The sequence below is a fragment of the Dama dama genome, chromosome 6 (assembly GCF_033118175.1).
Source record: "Dama dama isolate Ldn47 chromosome 6, ASM3311817v1, whole genome shotgun sequence".
In the NCBI taxonomy this organism is placed as follows: domain Eukaryota; kingdom Metazoa; phylum Chordata; class Mammalia; order Artiodactyla; family Cervidae; genus Dama; species Dama dama.
The window spans coordinates 46183581-46208866 of NC_083686.1; the positions used below are offsets into that span (position 1 = coordinate 46183581).

The following is a 25286-nucleotide window of genomic DNA, read 5'->3' on the forward strand; positions in this document are numbered from 1 at the left end:
GAATCTGAGTCTCAATGAGTTATTATGCACCCTGCCTTGCCACAAAGCGGGGAAATTTTGAAGCCAAATTTGAACCAGGTTTGTGTGATTCCAAAGCATATGCTGTTAAACATGGTATTGCCGTCCATGAGGTAAATGTTCTTTACCACAGAATTCCAAATAACAAACTATAAATACAGGGTATTCAAAATAAGGTAACTGCCAGGCAGAAGGGATCCATTCTTCCTCTATGGAAGCCGAGCTGCATTGGGTAGCAAGGAATAAGGCAGCTTTTCTTTACTGTGGTCCCTGATAATAGCTATCCTTACTTAATCCTAAAACAGACACACATTATTCATAATTTCTATATATCTGTTTGTATATCCCACAAAACTTGACTATAGCCAAGTTTTTACCAATCTAGTTGTATCCCACAAAATTGTATATCCCACAAAACCTGACTATAGCCATGTTTTTACCAATCTGTTTGTATATCCCACAAAACTTGACTATAGCCAAGTTTTTACCAATCTAGTGGTTTCTTTAATAAGAGTACCACAAATCAAAGCAAGATAATTCAAAATACTATCATTTCGTTTTCTTTGTCCTGTTCTGTAATTAGGTATAGGTCCAATATCTTATCTAAGAGTAAATAACACAGATCTAGACTTATGAATTAAAAGACAGGTACTACTGTTTGCAAAATCAAATCTCTGAAAACATTACCAAGATACATATGGTTCTCCTGTCAAAGCCTATGAATGGTAAGAATTCACAGCGCCCACACTGATTACCTTTCTATTGTTGGTATGAGAGAAGGAGGCGGAGCACCTGGCGGAGGAGGAAAACCTGAAACATTCAATCATAAGATACAAAGAAGTTAGAATGTAATACAATGTCGAGTTAAAAGTTGTGTGTCACTAAATTTCTCTGGGACTATAACGTGCTTCTCTATGTTATAATGGACAGGAAAAAAATGGAGCTTACATTTATAAACAGATTTTTGGATCAATATTAACTCTGAATAACAGTCTGGTCTAATACACAGAGCACAAACTGGGAGTCAGGACACCCGGTCTTATTTTCAGCACCACACACAGCCCATTTTGTGAGTATGAGAAAGTTAATCTTAGTGCCTTACCTTTTCCATATATTAAACAGTAGTAGGCTTGCCACCAGATACATTTTAAGTATTTTAGAAGAAAAGCAAATAAAATAACATTTACCTCTTTCAAAAATATTTTGAGAGTTTAGATGTATAGAAATGGCCTTAAAATGCATAATTTTTAAATAAAATCTTAGCAGTAAATATATAATGCTTAAGGCTGAGAATATCCATCATAAAATATGTTTTAAATAGCACAACCCTAAAGAATTAATTTACAAAGAAAATCACATAATGAAGTTTTTAAATTAGTTTAGAAAGGAAATAATTTGCAGCTTTATATCATGAGGTCTGCATTCTGAATAATTCACAAAACCTAGATGAAATACCACAGAATACGGCTACCAGGGACCTTAACAGTTAATCTACTCTGCACTTTCAAATTCAGTCAGGCAAAGAAGCATCTCAACAAGGCTTGAAGGGTCTACAACTTACAATACCAATTCTTTATGACATCAATTTCTGCCAACTTTTAACGACCCTGACTATTAGGAAGTACATTAAATTATGTAATTTAAATCTCTCATACTACAATTCACATACTGATCTTAATGAGGACAAGAAGCAATCCAACAAAATACATGTTTGAAAACATTTCCACTAAGCCTCCTGTTTAGTATTCTATGTAAAAATGAATCTCAGTTTTCCTACCCCTTTTCAAAAGTCCATTTAAATCAATTTTTGGCCTTGTTTCAAGCTGTTTTAAATTCACCATGCTCATCTTCACTGTGTCAAGTTTTAGGTTCTCCTCTTAAATATCTTAGCAGTGTTAAAACTTAGCAATTACTACTTAGTCCTAGAGTCCACAATCCTATTTTAGACAACCTTACAATCACATTTTTTTTTAACCTATGAAGACACAACAATGACTCCTTTAAGACTTCTCCTGACAGGTCTTTTTCAGCCACACTCATACACAATCAGTGACTATCTGACAACTAAATATGTATACCATCCTAAGCTATTTAAACTCTATTTATCAAGGTCATTTTGAATTTAGACCCACCCTTCCAAGCACTGTCACCTCTCATCTCTTTACATTTCATGACTTTTAATACTGAACTTCATAAACACACTTGCTATCACAGCTGCATCACACTACAAAAGAAAAAAAAAAACACCCTGAAAAACTGTAAAACAAACAAAAACAACAACACTGGGCCGCATGTTACACTCCTGTTGACCCTATTCTTACAAGAGTGAACAATTAAACCACTGCTCTGTGAACAACCATCTGAACAGCTGTCAACCTATCAGTGTGGTTCAGAACATATTTTCTCACAATATTGAGTTACGTCAGGAGGGTGAAAACAATCAGAAACCACATGATAAAACCAAGATAAATGGACCTTTCTCTTCTCTTGCAGTCACTTCATCATATAAAAAATTCTTTGGTTTGAAAAAACAATTTTTAATAAAAATTTTCTTTTTAATCCTATACTCTGTTTTCTTCAATAAATTGATATGGTAAGAATTTTCTCAGAATCTCTGTTTCTACAGAAATGGGTAAGACAGGTATAAGAAAACTAAATATCTTAATCAAAACTGGAATGAAGCAAAGGCAGAGCTGAAAATAGGACCTTGAAATCCCAATAACCTATTTTATATTCTAACCACATCAACACCGTCCCTCCTGTAACTATAAGCTTGAAATTTCATGTTTATTAACAATGATGGAGAAAACATGAAAAAAGTTTTACCTGGAGGTGGTACAGTTATTGGAATACCTAAAAAACAAGTGATGAAATTTAATATAGTAACTGGATTTCAAAACCTGTTATGTACTTATGCCATCACGAAAGAAAACTTTGAAATAAAACCCCTCGCCTCATCGTCCTGGCTTATTCACTCAAAAGCAGCATTCTGTTTTCTTGCAGAGGACCAACAATTCGAGTATAATATCAGACTTCCTGATGAAAACCCAGCCTAACAACTTGATAACAAGATTTCCCCACTAATTGTAACCATGAACGAAGTGAGACGTTAGTTTAAAAAAAGCACCCTTGTGCACACACAAATATCAAACTCCATAAAATTAACACTAAGCTTGATAATCAACATCTGATCTTGTTATTTTAACAGTATAATAGGCAAAGTGGTAATGGGCTTATCTTAAATACTGCAGGTAGTACAAGGTAACTCGGAAGATGATGGATATTCACTTTAGTAAAGCTATGAGGGATGTTCAAGTATGGACATGAATTGTTTTTCTATTGTTGACAGGAGTGTGGAAAGGTTATTATTTCCCTTGACTTGTGGGAGTAGAGACAAGGGATATAGCCAATTCATAAATTTACAACCCTAGGGCACACTAAGATGAATGTGAGTGGTTTACTTCAACAGAAGTCAGTAAATACTAATTTGAGTGACTCTCACTCCCACATGTTATAATCTTTAAAGGAATAAACTAGGTATAAACATTCTCAATTTACACTGGTCAAGAAAGTGAAAGTGTTAGTCGCTCAGTCGTGTCCGACTCTTTGCGACCCCATGGACTATAGCCCACCAAGCTCCTCTGTCCATGGAATTCTCCAGGCGAGAATACTGGAATGGGTAGCCATTCCCTTTTCCAAGGGTTCTTCCTGACCCAGGGTTAGAACCTGGGTCTCCTGCACTGCAAGCCGATTCTTTATCATCAGAGCCACCAGGGACTCTTCGAATGTGCCCTTAAATCCTAATTTAAAATTTACATGTCATGCAAATTATAATTTTCTTATTTGAAGAAAAACGACTTTCTAAGTATAAAAATTTCAATATGAAAAGCTTTTTCAAGGAAAATATTAAATCATAAAGAACTTCAACAAAGTCAGAATGGTTTACTAAATCCTTTCTTAAAAAACTACATCAAAACTATTCCCAAACAGGAAAAAGTAACCTAAATTCATTAACTAAGAACATAGGAAAAAATAATGAAAAAAATTGCTTTCAAATGTTTGCTTGTCAATGGAAACATCTGCTAATAATTTAAAATTTTTCTATGCATGTTTTACCAGATTAAGAGGTTTATTTCAAACAGAACTTAAGGAACTAAGTAGGCCTTAAAATGGAGAATGAAGCACCTTATTTAACCACCCATGTAATAAAAGGATATGGTAAACTCAAACCAACAAGACGGAAAAGATAAATAACACAGCAGTCATGTTTCAAAAATCACTGGGCATCCACAAGTCTACTAAAATGAGTCACTCCATGGTAATTCCCGTAACTCCTGAGGCACCTCCCTGCTTCCTACATTACTAAGCTAGAAGAGTCCAGCAAATACAAACTAACAAAAGGTCCAGACACCACACTAAATGGGGAATTAAGGAAGGCAGAGTATATTAAATGCTCTTAATAGCTACTATTACTTGATCTTCATTAGAAGATTATAGATTTTTTAGGGTACTACTGAACTTCACTACATGTCCCAGTTCTAAATACATGACTATTTAATTCATGACCATTGTCCTAGGTATGGTAAGGTAACCATGCCGATTTCAGCAACCCACTCTGTAATCCTAATAACTTTACCCAAGTAAATACATCAACAGCATACATCACTTAAGCTAACTACAATGTGAACTCATATAAAATAACTAAGAAAATACTATTCAGCCCTCTCAACATTTAGACCTCAAAAACATTTAAGTTACCAAACTTTCACAAAACATAAAAATAAAAGAATATAACCAAACTATTAAGTGTGCTATGAAGACAGTTAAAATTACAAACATTCTGCTTTTAATTTTTCTTACTACAGTAGTATCATAAGAGAGATTCTTTTAAAAAATCAACTGAAAGGAATTAAGAACACAAAAATTATGCTACATAGATAGATACAGATGTCTTTCCAAACAATATCTACACATTAGAAAGTTGGCATGAGAACTAGAGAAGACCCTTTGTGTGAGATGTATATCTCATCTAAGATAATTCAAATCTTAATTTTGAATTAAAGTTCACTGAAACAGAATTTCAAAGTTGATGAAACACTATACGATCCATTCTTTTGACAATTAGCAAGTATATTTTAAAAATGCTACTTAAAAAGTTTAATATGTAATATAATGTTAGACCAACACAATTCTCATCTAGAAAATCACTATTTAGTATTTGACTTTTGTTAACAAGAGGGAACAGTAAAATGAAAGATAAAATTCACCTCAAAATTCCCTGTCCTGTTTCTCCCGGCACTCCCAACTTTCCTGGCCAACACACGTGCTGCCCAGCCAACAGATTTGAAATACACAAATCACACATTGTGTTTCTGTATCCTTTATCTTTAAAATGAGCAGCAGAAACAAAATGTTTTCCTGGAAAATTCTGCATACAGCAGTAAAATTAAGGTTTCTACTACTGGCCAAAAGCTTTTGGAAAAGTTATATTCAAGTTCTAAAGGGAATGAATAGATGGGGTTTTGAAACTTTAGTGACCATCAGAATTACTTCAAGAATTTGTTAAAATACAGATTGCTGGGCCCATCCCCTGGAACTTCTGATTCAGTAGGTCTGGCGTGAGGCAGAGAATCTGCGTTCCAAACAAGGAGATGATGATGTTGCTGACCAGAAACCATATTTTGAGAATCACTGGATTTACTGCAGAGCTACTCAAAATGTATAAATTCCACTTCAAATTTTTATTAAACAAAGCATGTGCCACTGTGAGATAAAACAGTACAGCTGTGTGACAGCCTACACTGTCTGGCACCTTCAAAAGAAAGAGAATAGGACTTAACTTTACCAGTATGTAATGTGAGCTTTTAAACGTAAAGAAGTGTAAGGGTGAGTGGAGGGACTGTTAGGGGGCTGAAGGAACTGGTACAAAGAAACAGAAAGGCAGCACGCCAGCAAAACGTCACATCAAAAGGAATTCAACTACATTTAAAATTCATTATTTTTAAAATTCTCACAAAAGTAATAGCTCTGTATTCAAGTTAAAAAATGGAATAAAAATTATCTATGAATTCATTCTTAATGTATCCCATCATTATTTTACATAACTAAGGCAAAAAAAGAGTTCTGCGATAGGAGACCTCCAACTTGGCTTCCAATGATTCCTGCCTCCTGGTATTCATGTCTTCTTATAACTCTGGTATTTATATCCTCCCCTTGAAGGTGGGCTAGATAATGATTTATTTCCAACAAATAAAATACAGCAAAAATGATGGAATGTCATTTCCATGACTGGGTTACAAAAGAGACGGACTTCTATTTTGCTGGTTTCTTCTATTGTGTTCTCAGCATTCATGCTATGATAAAGCAAACTACCATGGTGAAGAGGAAGTGAATCTTTTTAACAAAGAAGTCAGTGATTCTGAACATGAGTCTTTTCTTAGCAAATCTTTGAGATGAGCATCTCAAAGTCTGTGAGAGACCTTGAAGCAGAGGACCAGCTAAGCTGTCCCCACATTGCTAATCCACAATCACTGTTCAACAATAAACGTATGTTGTCTTAAACCATTGCACTCTACAAAAGTAATCTGTCGTGGATCAAGAGCTAACTGATACATATAGTAACCAGCTATCAACTACTTATTATTTCTCTATTCAGTTCAAATGAAAGAAAGAAGCACAGCAGAATAATGTGAACTACGCTTTCTATTTCTCACTTGGAAATTATAACCTTCATCAACACTTCAGTTCAGTTCAGTTCAGTTCAGTCTCTCAGTCGTGTCCGACTCTTTGCGACCCCATGAATCCAACACTGGTATGTTACAAACTCCAAAACCCCTAACCAGTTGCCTCAAGTCTCACGAATTACTACTTTCAAGTCATCAAGCTCATAGGTAAATACTGCACACACAAAAAACTGAGTACAGAACATCAAGGTTTATAAAAACCTTTAAATATGACCTTCCACCACCACATGCTTTTCTGTGTACCAGTGTTTTAAAGATTACATACACATACACATCATCTACAATCTACACTTAAAAAAATATATGAGGTAGAATACTTATAAACCTATAAAATAAAACAATTAATTACAAGGTACAACAAGGAATGGGAGTAATTTGAAACGAAACATTGTGTTAAAAGGCACTATGAACACTTAAAGCATCAGAAATAGTAATCAGCATACTCTACACCTAAAAAGTAAAAAAGATAATTTTACATTAACTATAAAATTGGTGAATTATTTTATCTTTATTACAATCTCTTACTCTTCCAATTATAAAATAACCTAAAAGCCTATGGAAAACAAAAATTCTATGTTAGACAAAAGCATCTCAGATTAGAAATATCAGTATTTTTACTTGTAAAGGAATTAAACTCTAAAGGCAAAATGACTAGAAGAGTAGCATGAATAAAAGCAAATATTAAATCATAATTAAATTCTACAATATACAGTATCTATGCTGGTGAAGAAGACTCTGAGAGTCCCTTGGACTGCAAGGAGATCAAACCAGTCAATCCTAAAGGAAATCAACCCTGAATATTAAGGACTGCTGCTGAAGCTAAAGCTTCAATACTCTGGCAAGCTGGTGAGAAGAGCTGACTCACGGGAAAAGACTTTGATGCTGCGAAAGACTGAAGGCAGGAGAAGGGGATGCAGAGGACAAGATAGTTGGATGGCATCACCAACTCAATGGACATGAGTTTGAGCAAACTCTGGGAGATGGTAAAGGACAGGGAAGCCTGGCATGCTGCAGTCCATGGGGTCGCAAAGAGTCAGACATGACTGAGCAACTGAACAACAAATGATGTATTGAAAATATAACTATTATAGAGGGAGCATCCACAGGGAAAAAAAGACATTCAAAAATCAACATCCTAAGGAAGCTTTTACATGCTATTAAACTTAAATTGTGCTCATTACAGACAATTAGCGTTATACCCTATTTTGAGTTTACTGAAAACACTGATAGACTATTGTATTTTTTTTAATATAGAAAACTACAACAAAACAGAAAATGAAAACCCCTTCAAAAACCCAAGAAATTATCTCTCAAAAGTTACTTTTGGAAACTACATTTTTAGTGACTACATTTTTGGCAAATAGCATAGATTAACCTGCAGATCTGCTATGTAAGACCAAAAATCTTGATGAAACTATAAAATCAGCTTAATGTTATACTCACAAAATAACTTCTCAACTAAAGGGAAAAAATTATACTTCCTCAAGGGTGCAGATAATATTCACTGAATATAAGTCAACCCTCTGCAAAGTAGCAGTTCTCAAAGTACTAGCTGGAGCTTCCTGGGGGGTTCCTAAGGCCCTTCTAAGAATCTGAAAGGTCAAAACTCCTTTCATAAAAATGCTAGGATGTTATTTGCCATCTTCATGCTCATTCTCTTACAAATGTGCAATGAATTTTTCCAGAGGCTACATGACATGTGAAATCACAATGGATTTAATGTGAAAGCAAACAGGCTAGTCCAGTTTTTTGTATTATGCCACATGAGTAAAGAGATTTACAAAGAGTAAAAGAAGGCCATTCTTGGCACTAAAATTTTTTGTCAATCTGCAAGAATAATTTTTTATTAAAATGTTATCTTAGTATGTAATTGGATTAGACATACATTAAAAATAGTATTTAAATATCTTAATTTCTTGGGCTTAATTTCTAATAAAAAATGAATATATCACACATAAAGAAAAGCTCTTTGAGGTTTGCAGTAATTTTTAAAAGTATAAAGGGATCTGTGACCAAAAAGTTTAACAGCCACTGCACTAGAAACCAGATTGCTAACAGGAAAATAATCAAAAGACAATGAAAACCCTGAGGAAATACAGAAAAACTGTAGAAGTGAACTGCTTTTCTCCCTAGCCCCATGTGTCATCACTAACTCAAATTCAAAATATTTAAGGAACAAACAAGATTTTTAGGTTCATATAATTTGTAGTACTAGATGACTACTAAGATGCTAATCGTCTTACCTACCTAACAAAAGTCTTTTAGGAAAAAAAATACTTTGCTATAAAATGCATAATTTTATACATTTTGAAATCTAGCTAAAGAGCTAAACCCTATGCATGCATGCATGCTAAGTTGCTTCAGTCATGTCTGACTGTGTGTGACCCTACGGACTACAGCCTGCCAGGATCCTCTCTGTCCATGGAATTCTCCAGGCAAGAATACTGGAGTGGGTTGCCAGTCCCTTCTCCAGGGGATCTTCCCAACCCAGGGAACAAACCTGGGTCTCCCACTCTGCTGGCAGATTCTTTACTGTCTGAGCCTCTAGGGAAGCCCACTAGATTCTATATCCAACTTTAAAAGCAGAGATGACTTATCTATGGTCTGGGCTGCATCTCCGTAAAGCAAAGAGCCTTATTCAACTTAGTAGAATTCTACTCATGTGCTAGATTTCAATTGTTTCCAAGAGTTAACAAAACAATACTCATATGAGCCTTAACACTGATTAAGGTAACAAGACAGGAGTTAAACTGACTCTTCCCTTCTCTTGTCCAACAAACTAAATTATATAAAAATGATCATAAAATATGACACTAAAAGTAAATTAACACTTAAAATCTAAATTAAAAATCTATCATAAAATGTAATACAGTTTGACCAAAGTTTAAAAATCAGTCTATTTACAACTGCAAATTAAAATGTTAAAAAATAATAATATAAACCAGACATGAAGGACAAATCCTGTATGATTCCACTTATATGAGGCACCAAGAGTAGGCAAATTCAGAGAGACAGAAAGAAGCCACCAGAAGCTACAGGAGGGAGGAAGGTATTATGTTTAATGAACATATAGGCTTTGTTATGAATGATGGAAAAGTTTTGGTATAGATAAGGGTGATGGTAACACAGCATTGTGAGTGTACGTAACGCCACTAAACTGTACAATTACAAACGGGGAGGATGTAATTGTCAATCTTATGTCATGTGATCACACACACACCCACCCACACAAAATCAACTGCTCTATAGTATCAATCCTTCCAATTCTACAATTTGTCTTCAAACATGCAAGTATCTAAAAACTGGTTTAATCAGTAAGCAGACTTCTTAACACAAATCAGGCAAACAGTAAAACCTCAATGACTGTTGCTGTTTGGTCACCAGGTTGTGTCCGACTCTTTTTCAACCCCATGGACTATAGCCTGCTAGGCTCACTCTATGGGATTTCTGAGGCAAGAATATTGGAGTGGACTGACATTTCCTTCTCCAGGGATCTTCTTGACCCAGGAATTGAAGCTGAATCTCCTGAACTGGCAGGCAGACTCTTTACCACTGAGCCACCTAGGAAGCCCCAAATCTCAATTAATTGAATTAAAAAAAATAATGTCTGATTCTTACTTTTTTAGCTACTTTTTTTTGTAGCTGAATAAAATAGGCATTCAAGCAAAACTGTCTATGTTCGAATTCTGGTTCTGCTCCTTTCTAGCTATTGACCCCAGTTTTCTCATCTGTAAGGCCAGAACAGTACCTACTTCAGATGGTGCTGAGAACCAAACTGAGCGAAAACATAAAATGTGCTCAGAGCAGTGCTTTCAATAGCAGCATTCAATGAACACTAGCTTTTATTTCTGTTGTTACTCAGGGAAAGCATGAAAGCACACTAATAATGTGTGTCTGAAAAAACTCATACAATACAAAGCATTTTCTGGATTACTAAAAATAACAGATTTTCTGAAAATTAAGGAAGATCTTGAATAAATTACAGTGTTTGTTTTCAAGCTACTATCAGTATGGTAGCAAGGAACCACATTACTTTTCCATTTAGAAAAGCTAATCCAGAAGTCACAACATTAATTTAGTACGAAAGTCCCTTACATGCTTATTGTACTCGCCAATACAAAACCTCCTCTACTCTTTAGACAAACCTACTGTGGCCAGAAGTATGACTTTGTCTGTTATAACAAGACTTCACATATGTTGTAGATGTGTGTTTGAGGAGGAGAGGAAACACATCTCTTTTCTGTTAACTATTTTACAGTGAAAGTTTCTTGAATGAAGCAGCTTCCCTGGTACCTCAGTCGGTAAAGAATTTGACTGTAATGCAAGAGACCAGGATTCGATCCCTGGATCAGAAAGATCCCTTGGAGAAGAAAATGGCAACCCACTTCAGTATTCTTGCCTAGAAAATCCCATGGACAAAAGGCTTCAGTCCATGAAAGTAAAAGTGAAGTCACTCAGTCGTGTCCAGCTCTTTGGGACCCCATGGACTGTCGCCCACCAGGCTCCTCCGTCCATGGGATTTTCCAGGCAAGAATACTGGAGTGGGTTGCCATTTACTTCTCCAGGAGATATTCCCAACCCAGGGATTGAACCCAGGTCCCCCGCATTGTAGGCAGATGCTTTACCGTCTGAGCCACCAGGGAAGTCCTGGGGTTGCAAGAATCAGATACAACTTAGCAACTAAGCCACCACTGTAAGGGTCTATTCATGCAATAAGCCACATCTGTACACCTCCAAGAGTTGATCATGAATGTCACCCTCCACACCAGGGCGCTTCTGAGTGAATAAAAACAATTAAGCTGGGACAATAGGTTTAAGAGGACTATTCCAGACAAATCTGGATTAACCCCAAATTAAGGGCATAATACAACATCACTATATTTGTTCCATCATATACAGCTCTACATTCTTAAAAACTTAAGCATTTGAAAGCTGATGTTAACAAAGGCAACATTAGAATGTTTAAATTAATTCTCCAAAGAATTATCCCATTTTTCCTTTCAGTATTTCTCAAGAAGGCAAAAAGAAAACCCAAGGTTTCTGTAAGACAAACAGAGTACTTTTAAAAGTAATACTTAACGAAAAGACTGCTTGAGCCACATCTTTCTTTCATTAGCCACTTACGATTCTTAAGGTGATCTAAATTATAGCAAACTCTACAGAACATGCTGTAATCATATGAGTCTGTGGCAAATGGTAACTGCAAATGTGGCTTTAATCATTGCCTATGTTTGTTCATCTGGTATATATATTAATGCACCCATACTATTGTTTAAAGCCAGTGCCCACTCTGACTGATAAGAGCTTGTGTGACTGCACCAACTGTCAATCTGAAAATGTCTTTGGTGTTACGGATACACGAATATGTTGCTAACTCAATTAGCTAACACATATAGGGAATGTCAGGTATCCACAGGGTCTCTGTGATTGGCACTGCAAGGAAACACAAATGGAAATGCACAGCTTATGCTCTTTCCAACAGCTCACAATCTAGTAAAAATAAGGAGTAATCCAGACAGTCTCAACTTACAAATATTTGGTTTTAACATGAACTGGTATCTTTCCCTCACTATCACCCCTAGCAAATATACCAGTTAGACTATGACCACATGCACTGATCATCTTTTAGTTTCATTATTTCACATTTTATCTTTCTCATAGGACAAAAGACCCATTATGAATCATTACATCCTCATTATTTTCTCTTTTCATTTAGTTAATTCTCACCCCATCAAAGATCCCAACCAATATATACTGCTTAAACCAGCATGAGAATTCATCTGAATTTGTATTCCTTAAATGCTGACAGGATGACACGGAAAGGTAATATAAGGATAAGCATCAAAAGAAATCTGTACAGTTGTTAAAACTATGGAAAGCATGCAACTGAAAATTAACATTAAATAGCTTAAACAACAGAAAAATAATCAGTGGTACTCTACGGTATAATTCCATAGGTAATCTAAACATTTTATTAAAAGATTTGTTATCCTTAAAAACAGAGATTATATGGCAAAGAAATGAAATGTATTTTACCATTTTGAAAAAGAACACACATCCAGATAATGCCACTGCCTATCAATCTCCTACAGAGCTTCTAAATATTCTTACACCAGTGAGGTATTTATTCCTTTGTTATTATTTTGTACCACTATTTTCTCACTTACTTTAATAACAAGTGTTGAAGAATACCTGGGGATATACTATACTAGGCAGTAAAGAAAATTCTTTTAAATCACCTGTAGTAACTAGTAACGTTTAAATAAGATTACAAAGCAATGTAAAGACTATGACCACATGCACTGATCATCTTTTAGTCTCATTATTTCCACATTTTATCTTTCTCATAGGACAAAAGATCCATTCATGAATCACTAAGTCCTCATTACTTTCTCTTATCATTTAGTTAATTCTCACCACATCAAAGATCTAAGAACCACAGGCTGAATCTTAATTTCTGAATGGTTTCAGCTTCAGAACAAGCAATTTATTGTCAGAACAAGAAATTCACTGAACTTGAGAAATAATGCAGTCTGGAGTAAGCAACTCAAACCTATCTAATCTTCTCTTTCTACTATTTTTGAGACAACAGATTCCCTAAAGCCATAGTCATGTTTCATAATTTTCTTATCCTTTTTGGAAAGCAGAGGTAATCTCAGAAGGAAATCAAAAAGGTGCTGTGGTTGTGGGGCTGATGCAATAGCTGAATTTTAGAGGAAAAGGATGAATATTACAAAGGATTATTCAGATCCCTTAAATGCCTCTGTACCCTAATCAAAACTGCCACCTCTTAAAGACAACTCTCTGGCAAATGCAAACTGAGTGAGTGAATGTGGCTCTCTAGTATAAACTGATTTTATTAATAAAAAGCAAATTTTTACATATGTGGCACATGTAGTTCTGGTTAGGACCAGCAGCTAATTTTGAGCACTTATTACTGGAGCTCTCCCCAGGAAGAAAATAATTATCTCAATCTGGTTAGTAAACCGGCTAAGGGATATAAATATTAAAAGCCTATTGTGAATAAAATAACAAAGGCTATCAGACAAAAGTTGAAAGTATACAATTAGGGAAGTATTTGTGAATTTTTTTCTATTACCATTGATCTAGCTTTTAATAAATAACCAAAAGTGGCTAAGAATATGATAAAAACTGACAATAATTTTCTGTCATGTTTAATAGGCCCCTGGCACCCAGAAACATTCTCTGAAAAAGAAACCAGTATACAAAGAATGATGACAACTAGACTTGACATTTTCATTTCATTCTCTTTATAGGATATAATTTTTTTTAACCTATGCCATTCTAAAAGTATCTTTAATTTTTTTTTTTTTTTTTTTTTCAAAACAAGGTAACACGACTCACTGTGAGTTTATACATACACAATTAGCAACTTTAATTTAGGGGAATCACTATATTTTTGGAACACAGTTTTAGTCCACTAGTCTCTATTTTAGTACACTGCCTCTTTGCTTTGCTGAAATTGTTAATACACATATACATCTGTTTCAGTGTGAATCTACTGAAGATTGAGCATAAATTTCTTGTTCTATTACTTTTAATGTAATGCAGTGAAGATTCTGTTTTCAAATATATACTTTACACTCACAGGCTATTTTTCTTTCAGAATCAAATGTCTTATTTACTATTTACCTGGTGGTGGAATCAGAGGTGGAGCAGTGCTGACAGTTGGAGGAGGTGGAAGAAATGGAGGAGGTGGAAGGTGAGTTGGAGGAGCTCCTGGAGGGAAAAATGGAGGTGGTTTGCTAAAATTGTTGTCTACTTCAGTAGCAGATCTTTCAGAAAGGACCTAAAATCAAAGCACAGTTAAGTAAAAAGGTGAATAAATATTCTTATCTAAGAGTAAACTCACTAAATGAATCTCATTTAATCTAAGAAATAAGTTTTATTCACATACACATATTTTGGAGAAGCAGGACTAATTTTTCTACGCATGGGGTATGTGTGAACATTACACGTATGTGAGTATACACTCAAACACACTTTTAAAAATGTTCATAGTCAAAGCCTAGGGAAAAAAATGAATCATTACAAGTAAAATTTTTATGGAATAATTAAGAGATTTAATAACATTGTAAACAAGAGACAATTAAGTATTTCACAAATAAAACGTAATGAGTATTATCTTTGTTACTCAACCAAAGTTAAAGTATTCAAATTAAGACAATATAATCATTAGTCACAGATATCAGGATTAGGAAACTAAGATGGCAGCAGAACCAGATATGCATTATACCAAAGCCTGTCACCATCAGGTTGCAAAGTAAGAGGCTGTAAGGCATGCATCACATAGGGTAACAGGCAACTGGATATATAAAAAGCTTCTTCATCTGAGCCTTATAACTTTAAGAAGGGTTTAAGGGTTTATACTCAAAAAGCAAAAGTATTTACAAAATACCAATCTTTGTGAATAGGCAAGGGACAAGCATCAAACCTACAGGAGAGTGGCACCTAGAAATACGAACTTTTTACAAGATCCCTGACGGATTCTAATGTGCAAATGTGTTTGGGAAAAACAAAAAAAGCAGGCAACATAATGTTATATATTTATACTTTTCAAATCCTTGCTGGCTAAAGCATATCATTTAAACATACAATCCTTCCTTTCATTAACTTTTCCTACATTTAAGTACAGTAATTTTTGTAAGGCTTATGTTGAAAAACTATTTTTTAAAGTAGAAAGCAGAGTTAATAAGCATGGCCTTTTAATGGTGGTGGGAAAAGAGCAGAGGACTGTCTTCCAGTTTAGGAATAATTTACCTTTAAAGGTGCTAGAAAGAACATTCATATGATTAATTTATTAAAGGTAATAAGAATCAAAACATTTTGGATATTTTTTAAAGTACTCAGAGAAAGAAAATTAATAATGAAAAAGTGTGGTCAATTAACAGCTGAAAATCTTAAGTTACTCAAGTTCAAACTTGAGTTATCCAAGCTACTAATAACTCACTCCTTTCATCCTTTTAACTGAAAAGCACGAGATCTATTTCTCTCAGAAATGTCACATTAAATAAATTATGGCACAGCCATAGAATAAATCTATCAAGAGGAGATTTTTAAATCAAATTGTTAAGAATATGGAAAAATGCAAATGATAATTTTAAACGGAAAAAAATGGATACACAAAAATATAATCGTAGTTGTATCTGTCCCAATCTTACTTAGTGACGAGGAAAAGATCTATCAAAATGCTAAGAGTAGTTATCTTTAGATGGCAGAACTATGGAGATTTTATTTTCTTCTTTAAACTTTTCCCATATCTTCCTTTTTTAGTCCAATATATCACACTCATAGCAAGGAAAAAGAAATTTTACTGAAAAATATCCAAAGATTATACATTTTAAATAGAACAGTTTTTGTAATAACATAGTGATTATGTTGCAGTGATTGATTCACATTTTAAATCCCCTTTGTATTAAAAGCACTGAAAGTACCTAACACATAGAAGAGTGCTATGACTGAATAAATTAAACTAGAACATAGAATCTTTCATTTAAAAATAATAATTCATAAAATACTAAACCTGTATATTGCTGTTTTCATTTGCTCGTCGCCTTCCTTCTACTCGGCTGATAGTTATAGTCTGACCAATAACATCAATTGCCCCAGGTAATCTCCTGTAACGTAAAAATGGAATCATTTCAGTTTCACCTAACTAGATGTTTGGACAGTAGTATACACATTAGGTGAGAAATAAAGCCCCAAACCCTTTGCAACGTAATTTAAAATAAAACTATCACAACACACTTTGGAAAAAACTTCATTTAGGTAAAAAGTTTTATTAATGAGCTAAGACTAGCACATCCAACAATGATCGTAATGCTAATTTTAAAGTATTTTTGAAGGTTTTCTTTAAAGTTTATTATTTTTTAGTAGTCTCCAACTGAATTTACCTTTGTGGAATTGAAACAGGTAGCAAACACTAAACAAATGGAAATAAAATTTATTGGCCACTATAATTGTAACACATATCACAGTTATATTACAGATTAAAAAATTCTTCAAAAGGGCCTGAAAGTATATAATGCTCATTTTGAGACACAAAGAATATTTTTCTTAGTAATTTATTCTGAACATTAGAAAAGAATAAAAAGGGAACCAGTTCTGCATTGTCGTTAGAAACAAAGCTTCAAATATTTAAATACCAGACCCGCCTCCAACTGTATTTACAACCATTAAAGTCTGTGAGTAGATGGAAAGTCTATCACAAAATAATGCTGCAAATTTAATAGGAAAATCTAACACGTTAAATTAAAAAAATAAAACAACATTAAAAGCCATTTATGCATGTAAGTAAGGACTATATAAAAATACATATGGTTAATAAAATACAAAAGTCACTTGTAGGCATTGGCAATGAAAAATGGACGCAAATTAGATGAATTTCTCTTTATCTGTACTTCAGTTCTGAACTGTGCTTTTAAAATTTTAGAACAATCAAAATACCATAAATCCCTCCACAGTCATCAAGTTAGGTTCCTTAAAATGACTAGTAACAGCAGCTACTATTTGTTGAGCAATTACATTCTATACCTAAACCTCACAATAACCCTTAAAGAAAATTAACATATACCAGTCAGAGATGATAAAGCTAGAGCTAGAGTGATGTCACTGACCTCAGGAATAACTAAATGGCAAAACTAATTTACACATCTGAGTCTTTCCGATTTCAAAGCCTCAGATTCCTTCCCTTGAGCCATGCTGCCTTCCAGCGAGATACAGGAGCCCTTGAAAAATTTAGGACTTTTGGAAAGCAAGAATTGGTGGAAATATGTCTCAAGTAAGCCTTGAAATGACCAATAAATAATTTTATGCTCAGAAAAAGAGAGCCCTATAAAAAGCCAATAATGTCATTTGAAATGTCTTCAACTACTGATCCTGCCCATATAAGATTTCTATTAATATATTTTATTAAACGTTCAAGCCTTACTGATTTTATGCCTGGGTCACTTACCTCCCCAAGTTTCCTCATGATCTCAAAGATCAAAAGTGATTTTCCTTCACTGGTATCCTTTAGTATAGCTGGGAAACTATCCTAACATGTATGGATTAGGAAAATTCATATACTTCTGACAGAACAAATACTGTTGTAACTTTTCCCTAAAACTTAAAATACTTATAAAGCTATGACCACTATAATTTCACATGAAATGCACATGTCATCCGTTCTCCCATATAAAAACATATCTCAAATTTTAACATCTTAGCAGATAAAGGTATATATCCTGAGGTCTGGACTTCTCTCACCATTTATTGTACCTAGACTTCATTGTAAAAGTCCTTATTTCTACTCTGTTTCTCTTCCGTTCTCTTCTGTTCTCAATCACTGGATTCTCCCCACTCCAATCTTTTAAAATTTATTCCTGTCAAGAATAAATTCTCACAAAGCTGTTTGGGTTTGCAACCTGCATTACAAATCCTCCAAATTGTTAAAGTAACAAAAGGGAAAGATTCTATAACTTTGACCATGAATTTCTAAGCATTTGTGCTTTCAAAATTTCAGGGCCACATGGGAGTACTCATTTAACAAAATTTGATCTGCAGTGTAGTTAGAGAAGCCTGATTATCTTTTTCAGCTTTAAATGGGTTACTCTATCACTAAAAGGGCTTCCCCAGTGGCTCAGAGGTAAAGAATCCGCCTGCATGCAATACAGGAGCTGCAGGAGACATGGTCTGACCCTTTGTTGGGCAAGATCCCGGGGAAGAAGGCATGGCAGCCACTCCAGTATTTTTGCCTGGAGAATCCCATGGACAGAGCCTGGTGAGATATGGTCCATATGGTTGCAAAGAGTCAGACATGACTACAGTGACTTAGCTGGCTATCACTAAAGATTCAAAATGGCAAATACTATGTTTCTAAAAACATACAAATGAGAAAGTAGTCTTAACAAACATATATGGCTAGAGGGAGTCTAAAAAATTGCAATTCCTTTTATTTCCATAATGGTAACATCTCCTTGCCCAAGCACTTTTACCACACAAATTGATTTAACTTAATCAAAAATTTTGTTAGGAATTAGAAACTGATGAGAAATTTTGTTATTTTAGAACAGATACATATGTATCACAGTAACATTTACTTTGATAATATTTAATGTTAACATAATTAAGTATCATTCTGATGCCACATTATGGAGAACGATATTGAACCATATTATTATTAAAGTTTCTGATGCACCACTTTCTATTTCAGTGTATAAAAAGATTTAGTAGAGCTTCACCATGAAGATCTACTATAACTTGGATTTCTACAAAGCACAGATTTAATTGGACTTAAAAACTTGTTCAGTAAGGCAGACAGCAGTTAATGTAGTTATCAAGATTCTCTTCTCTATATTAGACTCAATCACATAGTAAAAAGTGAAAAGACAGTAACTAACCATGGTGGATAGCTACAGTTTCATCAATCTAGTTTAATGCAGGCAGTAAATATTCACAAGAACCTTTACCTCTTCTCCTAACACAGATGAATATGAAAACAACTCTGAAATTTTAATGGAATCAAATTAAAATGCCATATTTTGATAACTCTGATGTTCCAGAAAGGCTATGAGAGCTGCTTACATAGATACAACAGAAAATCTAAAGTAATGAACTCGGGACCAAGAGAAGATAGACAAAAGGTTAGTTATTAATCTTTGGCCACAAATTTATCTCTGTTTATTTTTTAGCAGTCAAAATAAAGGACATTGTTAATAACAAAAGTCTCTAGTGTGCATTTAAGATAAAAACAAAACACTAGCTCTGAAGATTACTTTTCTTGGTAATTATGATAGCTAGCATTTACTGAACATCTACTATGGTGCTAGGAAAGCACTGTTCTAAGCACTTTACATATATTTACATCTCATAACAATCCTATGAGGTAGTACTTTACCTCTCTCATTTTATAGATAGGGGTAAAAAGACAAAAAGTTTCTCCTTTGATTACATCTTAAGTTTTTTTTTAAGTTGTTTTTAAGCTTTTAAACCACAAAACAGTTATTTAGTAAATATATTTTACACAGAAATCCAGCACATACATTATATAAAAAACAAAAACAGCAGTTTCATAAAACAGTACTAACACACACTATAAAGGAAAATCAAATATGCCTGTATTAATATTTACATATAATACAGGGGGAAAAAACTAAAACCAATTAATATTTGGTGGTTCAGACCACCAAAGTGATCTCATACCCAATTAATGGATGGCAATTTCATGCTTTGAAAAACACTGAAATAGCGACAAAGTTTCCAATATTACTACAGCCAAAATGGAAGTGAATTTCACATCCAGTTTCTCAAATTTCCTCCATAATGGATGAAGCATAACAATGTACGAGTCAATAAAAGCAATTTAATCAGGGAGCAAAACAATGTGGTCTGAGAACACTGCCCTCTTGATGGTCAGGCTTACTCTAAGGATTTAACTGTACTTCTGAACAAGAGTTTTAACTAGCATGCATGGGATACAGAGAAATCAAGAAGTCCCTGAACCTAAACATGTACATAAAAATACATGTATTTTCTAGGCAAAAGTCCACAGTTTGCAGCAAATTTTCAAAGGGCTTACTGCTTCAAAGAAAGTTGAGAACCTCTAGTCTAAAAAACCAGAAGGAATGAAACACATATCCTTGCAGAAATCTATGAATGTAGTTTTCTCACTACAGAGGTTCTAATAAGAACGAAGCAGGAGATATTTCAAGAGTGAAATCTCTAGGAAAACACTATGTGACTATTTCATATTGCCAAATTAAAGACAGATGTACTTGGTGGTATGATTATCTAACTCAGGTCATACATCTGAATAGATGGCTGTAACAATTCTGCATGAAAACTGATATTACATTTTTTTAAGCTACTTAGGAAAAAGAGCCTTAAAAGACATGTAGAATGGATTTAGACGTATCAAATGGGAAGGGAGGACATCTTAGATGAGGGAAGAACAAGAGTGGGGTAAATATTATGTGCTGGATTCCAAATATACTATCAACCAATCTATTTGCAACAGGAAAAGCAGAATCCACTTTTGGTAGAGAATACCATATTTTAAGCTCAGCTGCATTTTTTAAATATATCACTGATAGGAAAAGACATCCTTCTACAGGTAATTAAAAAAAATAAAGACCTTCATATGTCCAATCACATAAAATCTTACAAGCCACACAATATAGCAATATGCATTCAGAGTGCTCAAATGCTTTGAAGAACAGGTACATTTTTCTCAGTATACAAATCTCATTTTTTTCAGTATACAAATTAAGACAGAACAGTAAGCAGTGCAAGAACAAATGAGGAAGTCAATCTTAGGTTTAATGCTCATTTAACATCCACTTCAAAAGTCTTATGTTTGTCTATTATAAGAAACCGAAGCAAGTTTAAATATTTTAGTAATTCTACACTGTAATGGAATTTTTATTATTCCCCTTTCAAGAGTCTGATTTGGTTTAAAAGTATTATGATATTGGAAAAAAGCTTAATAAAACAATGTAGAATTTGCAACTAATAAACTAAAGGGAGCACAGTTTAAAATTTAAAATGGAAACAAAACACAGAAATAAACTGAACACTGTGATAAGACTAGAAATCATCTGCAATGCCAATTCTAATTTTCTGTGTTCATTCTACTTCATTCCTCTCACTAACTGGCTTTACGAGAGTAACAAATCTGAACGAACGAAACAAACTAGACTCAATACTAGACTGTATTATTCTTTACAGTGAGCTTCAAGAGCTAAAACAAAACAAAACACAGTACTATATAAATTAACAGTAACATGGTGAGAAAAGTCTGTGTCTCCAAATACAGTAATTTATGAAAAGGATTTCAACCATCGTACAATTGTTCTTATACAGACTTAAGGAATGCTTCAGAACTAACGCCCCATTTCTCAGCTACATTCATTATAAGAGCTGGAAAAGAGCTGGAATCTCATTCGCTATCTTCCGCTCTAAGAAAGTGTGTGCACTTTCACTTACAGTTTTTACTTCTAGTTTTCAAAAGCACAAAATACACACTGAAAATACAGTGCCAAAATTCCTAGTAACTACCCCCTGACATTAATCACAAAGTCAGAATAGGAGTTTTCTAAGTTACCGAAACCATCTTTTTTGGGGGGGAGAAGGCGAAGCCTGGGGGGAGTTATACAGTCTAAGTACTGAGATGTATCATTTTCAGATTAAAGAACTAGTATCTTCCTTTCAAGAAATAAGCTTACATCAAAACAAAAACTAAGTTAAAAATTGTAAGTCAAATGATCTATATAAAAGAAACTTCAGATGCTAAAACAGTAGCAGTAAAAGCAACAAATACAAAGTTTAAAGTTACATTAAAATAAATGTATTTAAGTATTTCTATGGCTTTGCTTATAAAAGTCAACTTGCCTGACTGGCAGCATTTGAAGGCAAAAAAAACAGGGATCCTTGCCCTGGCTCTGCCTCTAACTTAGCCATGAATCTGGGCAAATTCCCTAATTTCTCAAATCTCCTCTTCCATGTAAACCAGGGACTAGCCAGAAAATAAAGAATTTCAGGATTAGAAGGGCTTTTTCAGATAAAATAGTCCAGCCCCATCATTTTACAATCATGGAAACAGAGGCCTAGACATTTAAGGAAACTATCCTAAATTAACATAAGTGCAAACCCAAATATAATATCCAAATCCAATGTCCATGTCATGAAACTGCTGTAAATTTAAGAAAGTAGTCATTCTCTTTCTACAAATATGGCTACTGATTCATTATCAATAGTAGAATGACGAAAACAAACGCTCTATTGTCTGGCCCTTTGGGGATCAGTAAATAGGCTGTTCATGTTGCTGGCCAGGTTAAATATAAATCCAAGTGTTTATTTACACACTATAATAACAAAGTTAGTTATTAATTAGAAATTATATTAGTAACACTGCTATTAAATGTTGGGTTCCACAGAAATATTAAAAGTGAAGACTCAAACACCACTCCACACCAGTCACATCTAACTTTTCTTTATTCAAAACAACTCTTGAAATTTTCTATTTGTTCTTCAAGGAGAATTGCAACTTTAAAAACTAAAATTCCTGGTAGTCCCATGGTTAAGAATCTACCTGCCAATGCAGGGGACACGGGTTCGATCCCTGGTCCAGGAAGATTCTACATGCTCTGGGGCAACTAACCACATGAGCCACAACTACTGAAACCTGCTTGCTTTAGAGCCCATACTCCACAGGAGACACCAACACAATGAGAAGCTCGCGCGCTACAACTAGAGATTAACCCCTGCTACCCACAACCAGAGACAAGCCTCACACAGTAACAGATCCAGAGCAGACAAAAATAAAAAATATATTAATTTTAAAACTAAGATCAATATAACACATCTGCAAAAATATCAATGAGGGTACCTTTATAATAATAGTCATATATGCAAACTGTCATTCTATAACCTATTAAAATAATATATGCAACGAGACTATTCTAAGACTATAAATAATATATTTCAGTCTGCATCAATGATCATTTGGATATTTACTGAAAAGTCAGAATATTTTTGACTTTCTGATAAATACCCTTTTGAGAATGAGTAAGTTTATTTTCTCTTAAGAAATTTTATCAAAGCCAAGTTGACCAGAAAATTCATACTCACAGGGAATATATAATGGAGACCCTCAAAGAAAAGAAATTGAAGAAATAAAATTTAGACATGGTTCCTCCCTTTACTTTTCTTTTAGGTGCTGTGACCAAAACATCTGATCATAATTTATATATTTAAGTCTGTAAGTGAAAGTAATTAAAAGCACACTAATATAGCATCAAGTTGCACAGGAAAAAAGCTTTAAATTCTTTAACAATAAAGACACACAAAATACACTTCCATATACTATCACCTTGTTTAAAACTTCAAATGATAAATTAGGAAGGTTCTTAGTTTGCATTACTAGTCAAGCAAAGTATAATTGCTTAGACTGATAAGTGTTGGCAATGTACTTTTATACCCTAACATACTTGCTTCTCATTACATCCTTTAGTCTAGAAATTATTACTCCCGTTTTGCAGACACAAGAGTTTACAATATCCATCCAAGGTTGTACACTTTGTAAATTTAAGATTTTGAACACAAACCAAAATTCTATGAAGAATGGATATGAGAAATAAGCATAGAAACAATAGGGAGATACTATTTCCAAAGACACCTGGTAGACCCACCTAAAAGAAAGGCGGGTTTACACACTGTAGTTGGAAATAAAGGTGGAAAAGATTCAGTCGTGTCCAATTTTATACAGGTCCTAAAGACTGAAAAGGTCAATTTTCATTCCAATTCCAAAGAAGGGCAATGCCAAAGAATGTTCAAACAACTGCACTCATTTCATACGCTAGCAAGGTAATGTGCAAAATCCTTCAAGTTAGGCTTCAGCAGTACAAGAACAGAGAACTTCCAGAAGTACAAGCTATGTTTAGAAAAGACAGAGGTACCAGAGGCCAAATTGCCAACAACTGTTGGATCATAAGGAAAGCAAGGGAATTCCAAAAAACATCTACTTCTGCTTCACTAACTACACTACAGCCTTTGACTGGGTGGATCACAACAAACTGTGGAAGATTCTAAAAGAGATGGGAATTCCAGACCACCTTACTTGTCCCCTGAGAAAGCTCTATGCAGGACAAGAAGCAACAGTTACAACTGGACATGGAAGAAAGGACTAGTTCAAAATTGGGAAAGGAGTACATCAAAGTTGTATGTTGTCACCCTGCTCCATGCAGAGCACATCATGTAAAATGCTGGGCTGGATCAATCACCAGCTGGAATCAAGATTGTTGGGAGAAATATCAACAACCTCAGCCATGCAGATACCATAACATACCATCCTAATGGCAGAAAGCAAAGAGGAACTAAAGAGCGTCTTGATGAGGGTAAAAGAGTGAAAGGTGGCTTAAAATGCAACATTCAAAAAACTAAGATCATGGCATCTGGTGTCATCACTTCATGGCAAATAGAAGGGGGAAAAGTGGAAAGAGTGATAGATTTTATTTTCCTGGGCTCCAGAATCATTGCAGATGGTGACTGCAGCCATGAAATTAAAAGACACTTGCTCCTTGGAAGGAAAGCTATGACAAACCTAGAAACTGTATTAAAAAGCAGAGACATCATGTTGCCAACATAGCTCTGTAGAGTCAAAGCTTTGGTTTTTCCAGTAGTCATGTACAGATGTAAGAGTTAAGACTATAAAGAAAGTTAAGTGCCGAAGAATTGATACTTTGAAATTATGGTGCTGGGAAGACTCTTTTGAGAGTTCCCTGGACTGCAAACCAGTCAATCCTAAAAGAAATCAGTCCTGAGTATTCATTGGAAGGACTGATGCTGAAGCTCCAATGCTCTGGCCACCTGATGCAAAGAGCTGACTCATTGGGAAAGACTCTGATGCTGGGAAAGACTGAGGGCATGAGGAGAAGGTGACGACAGAGGATGAGATGGCATCACTGACTTGATGGACATGAATCTGAGCAAACGCCAGGGGATAATGAAGGACAGGAAAGTCTGGTG

General features: G+C 34.5%; 1 protein-coding gene across 16 annotated transcripts in view; it reads right to left on the minus strand.

Annotated features, from left to right (window-relative positions):
* The window catches only part of FIP1L1 (factor interacting with PAPOLA and CPSF1), a 65206-nt gene that overhangs the window by 13915 nt on the left and 26005 nt on the right, over positions 1-25286 (minus strand). For 9 of the 16 annotated variants that reach the window (XM_061145972.1, XM_061145964.1, XM_061145968.1 and 6 more), the window contains 4 exons: positions 16306-16399; positions 14415-14571; positions 2845-2871; positions 774-828 (listed from right to left, as the gene is read on the minus strand). In XM_061145972.1, the coding sequence (XP_061001955.1) occupies positions 774-828; positions 2845-2871; positions 14415-14571; positions 16306-16399 (333 nt within the window). The remainder of the gene's footprint in view (positions 1-773; positions 829-2844; positions 2872-14414; positions 14572-16305; positions 16400-25286) is intronic. The other 7 variants (XM_061145970.1, XM_061145969.1, XM_061145966.1 and 4 more) reach the window with 1 other exon arrangement.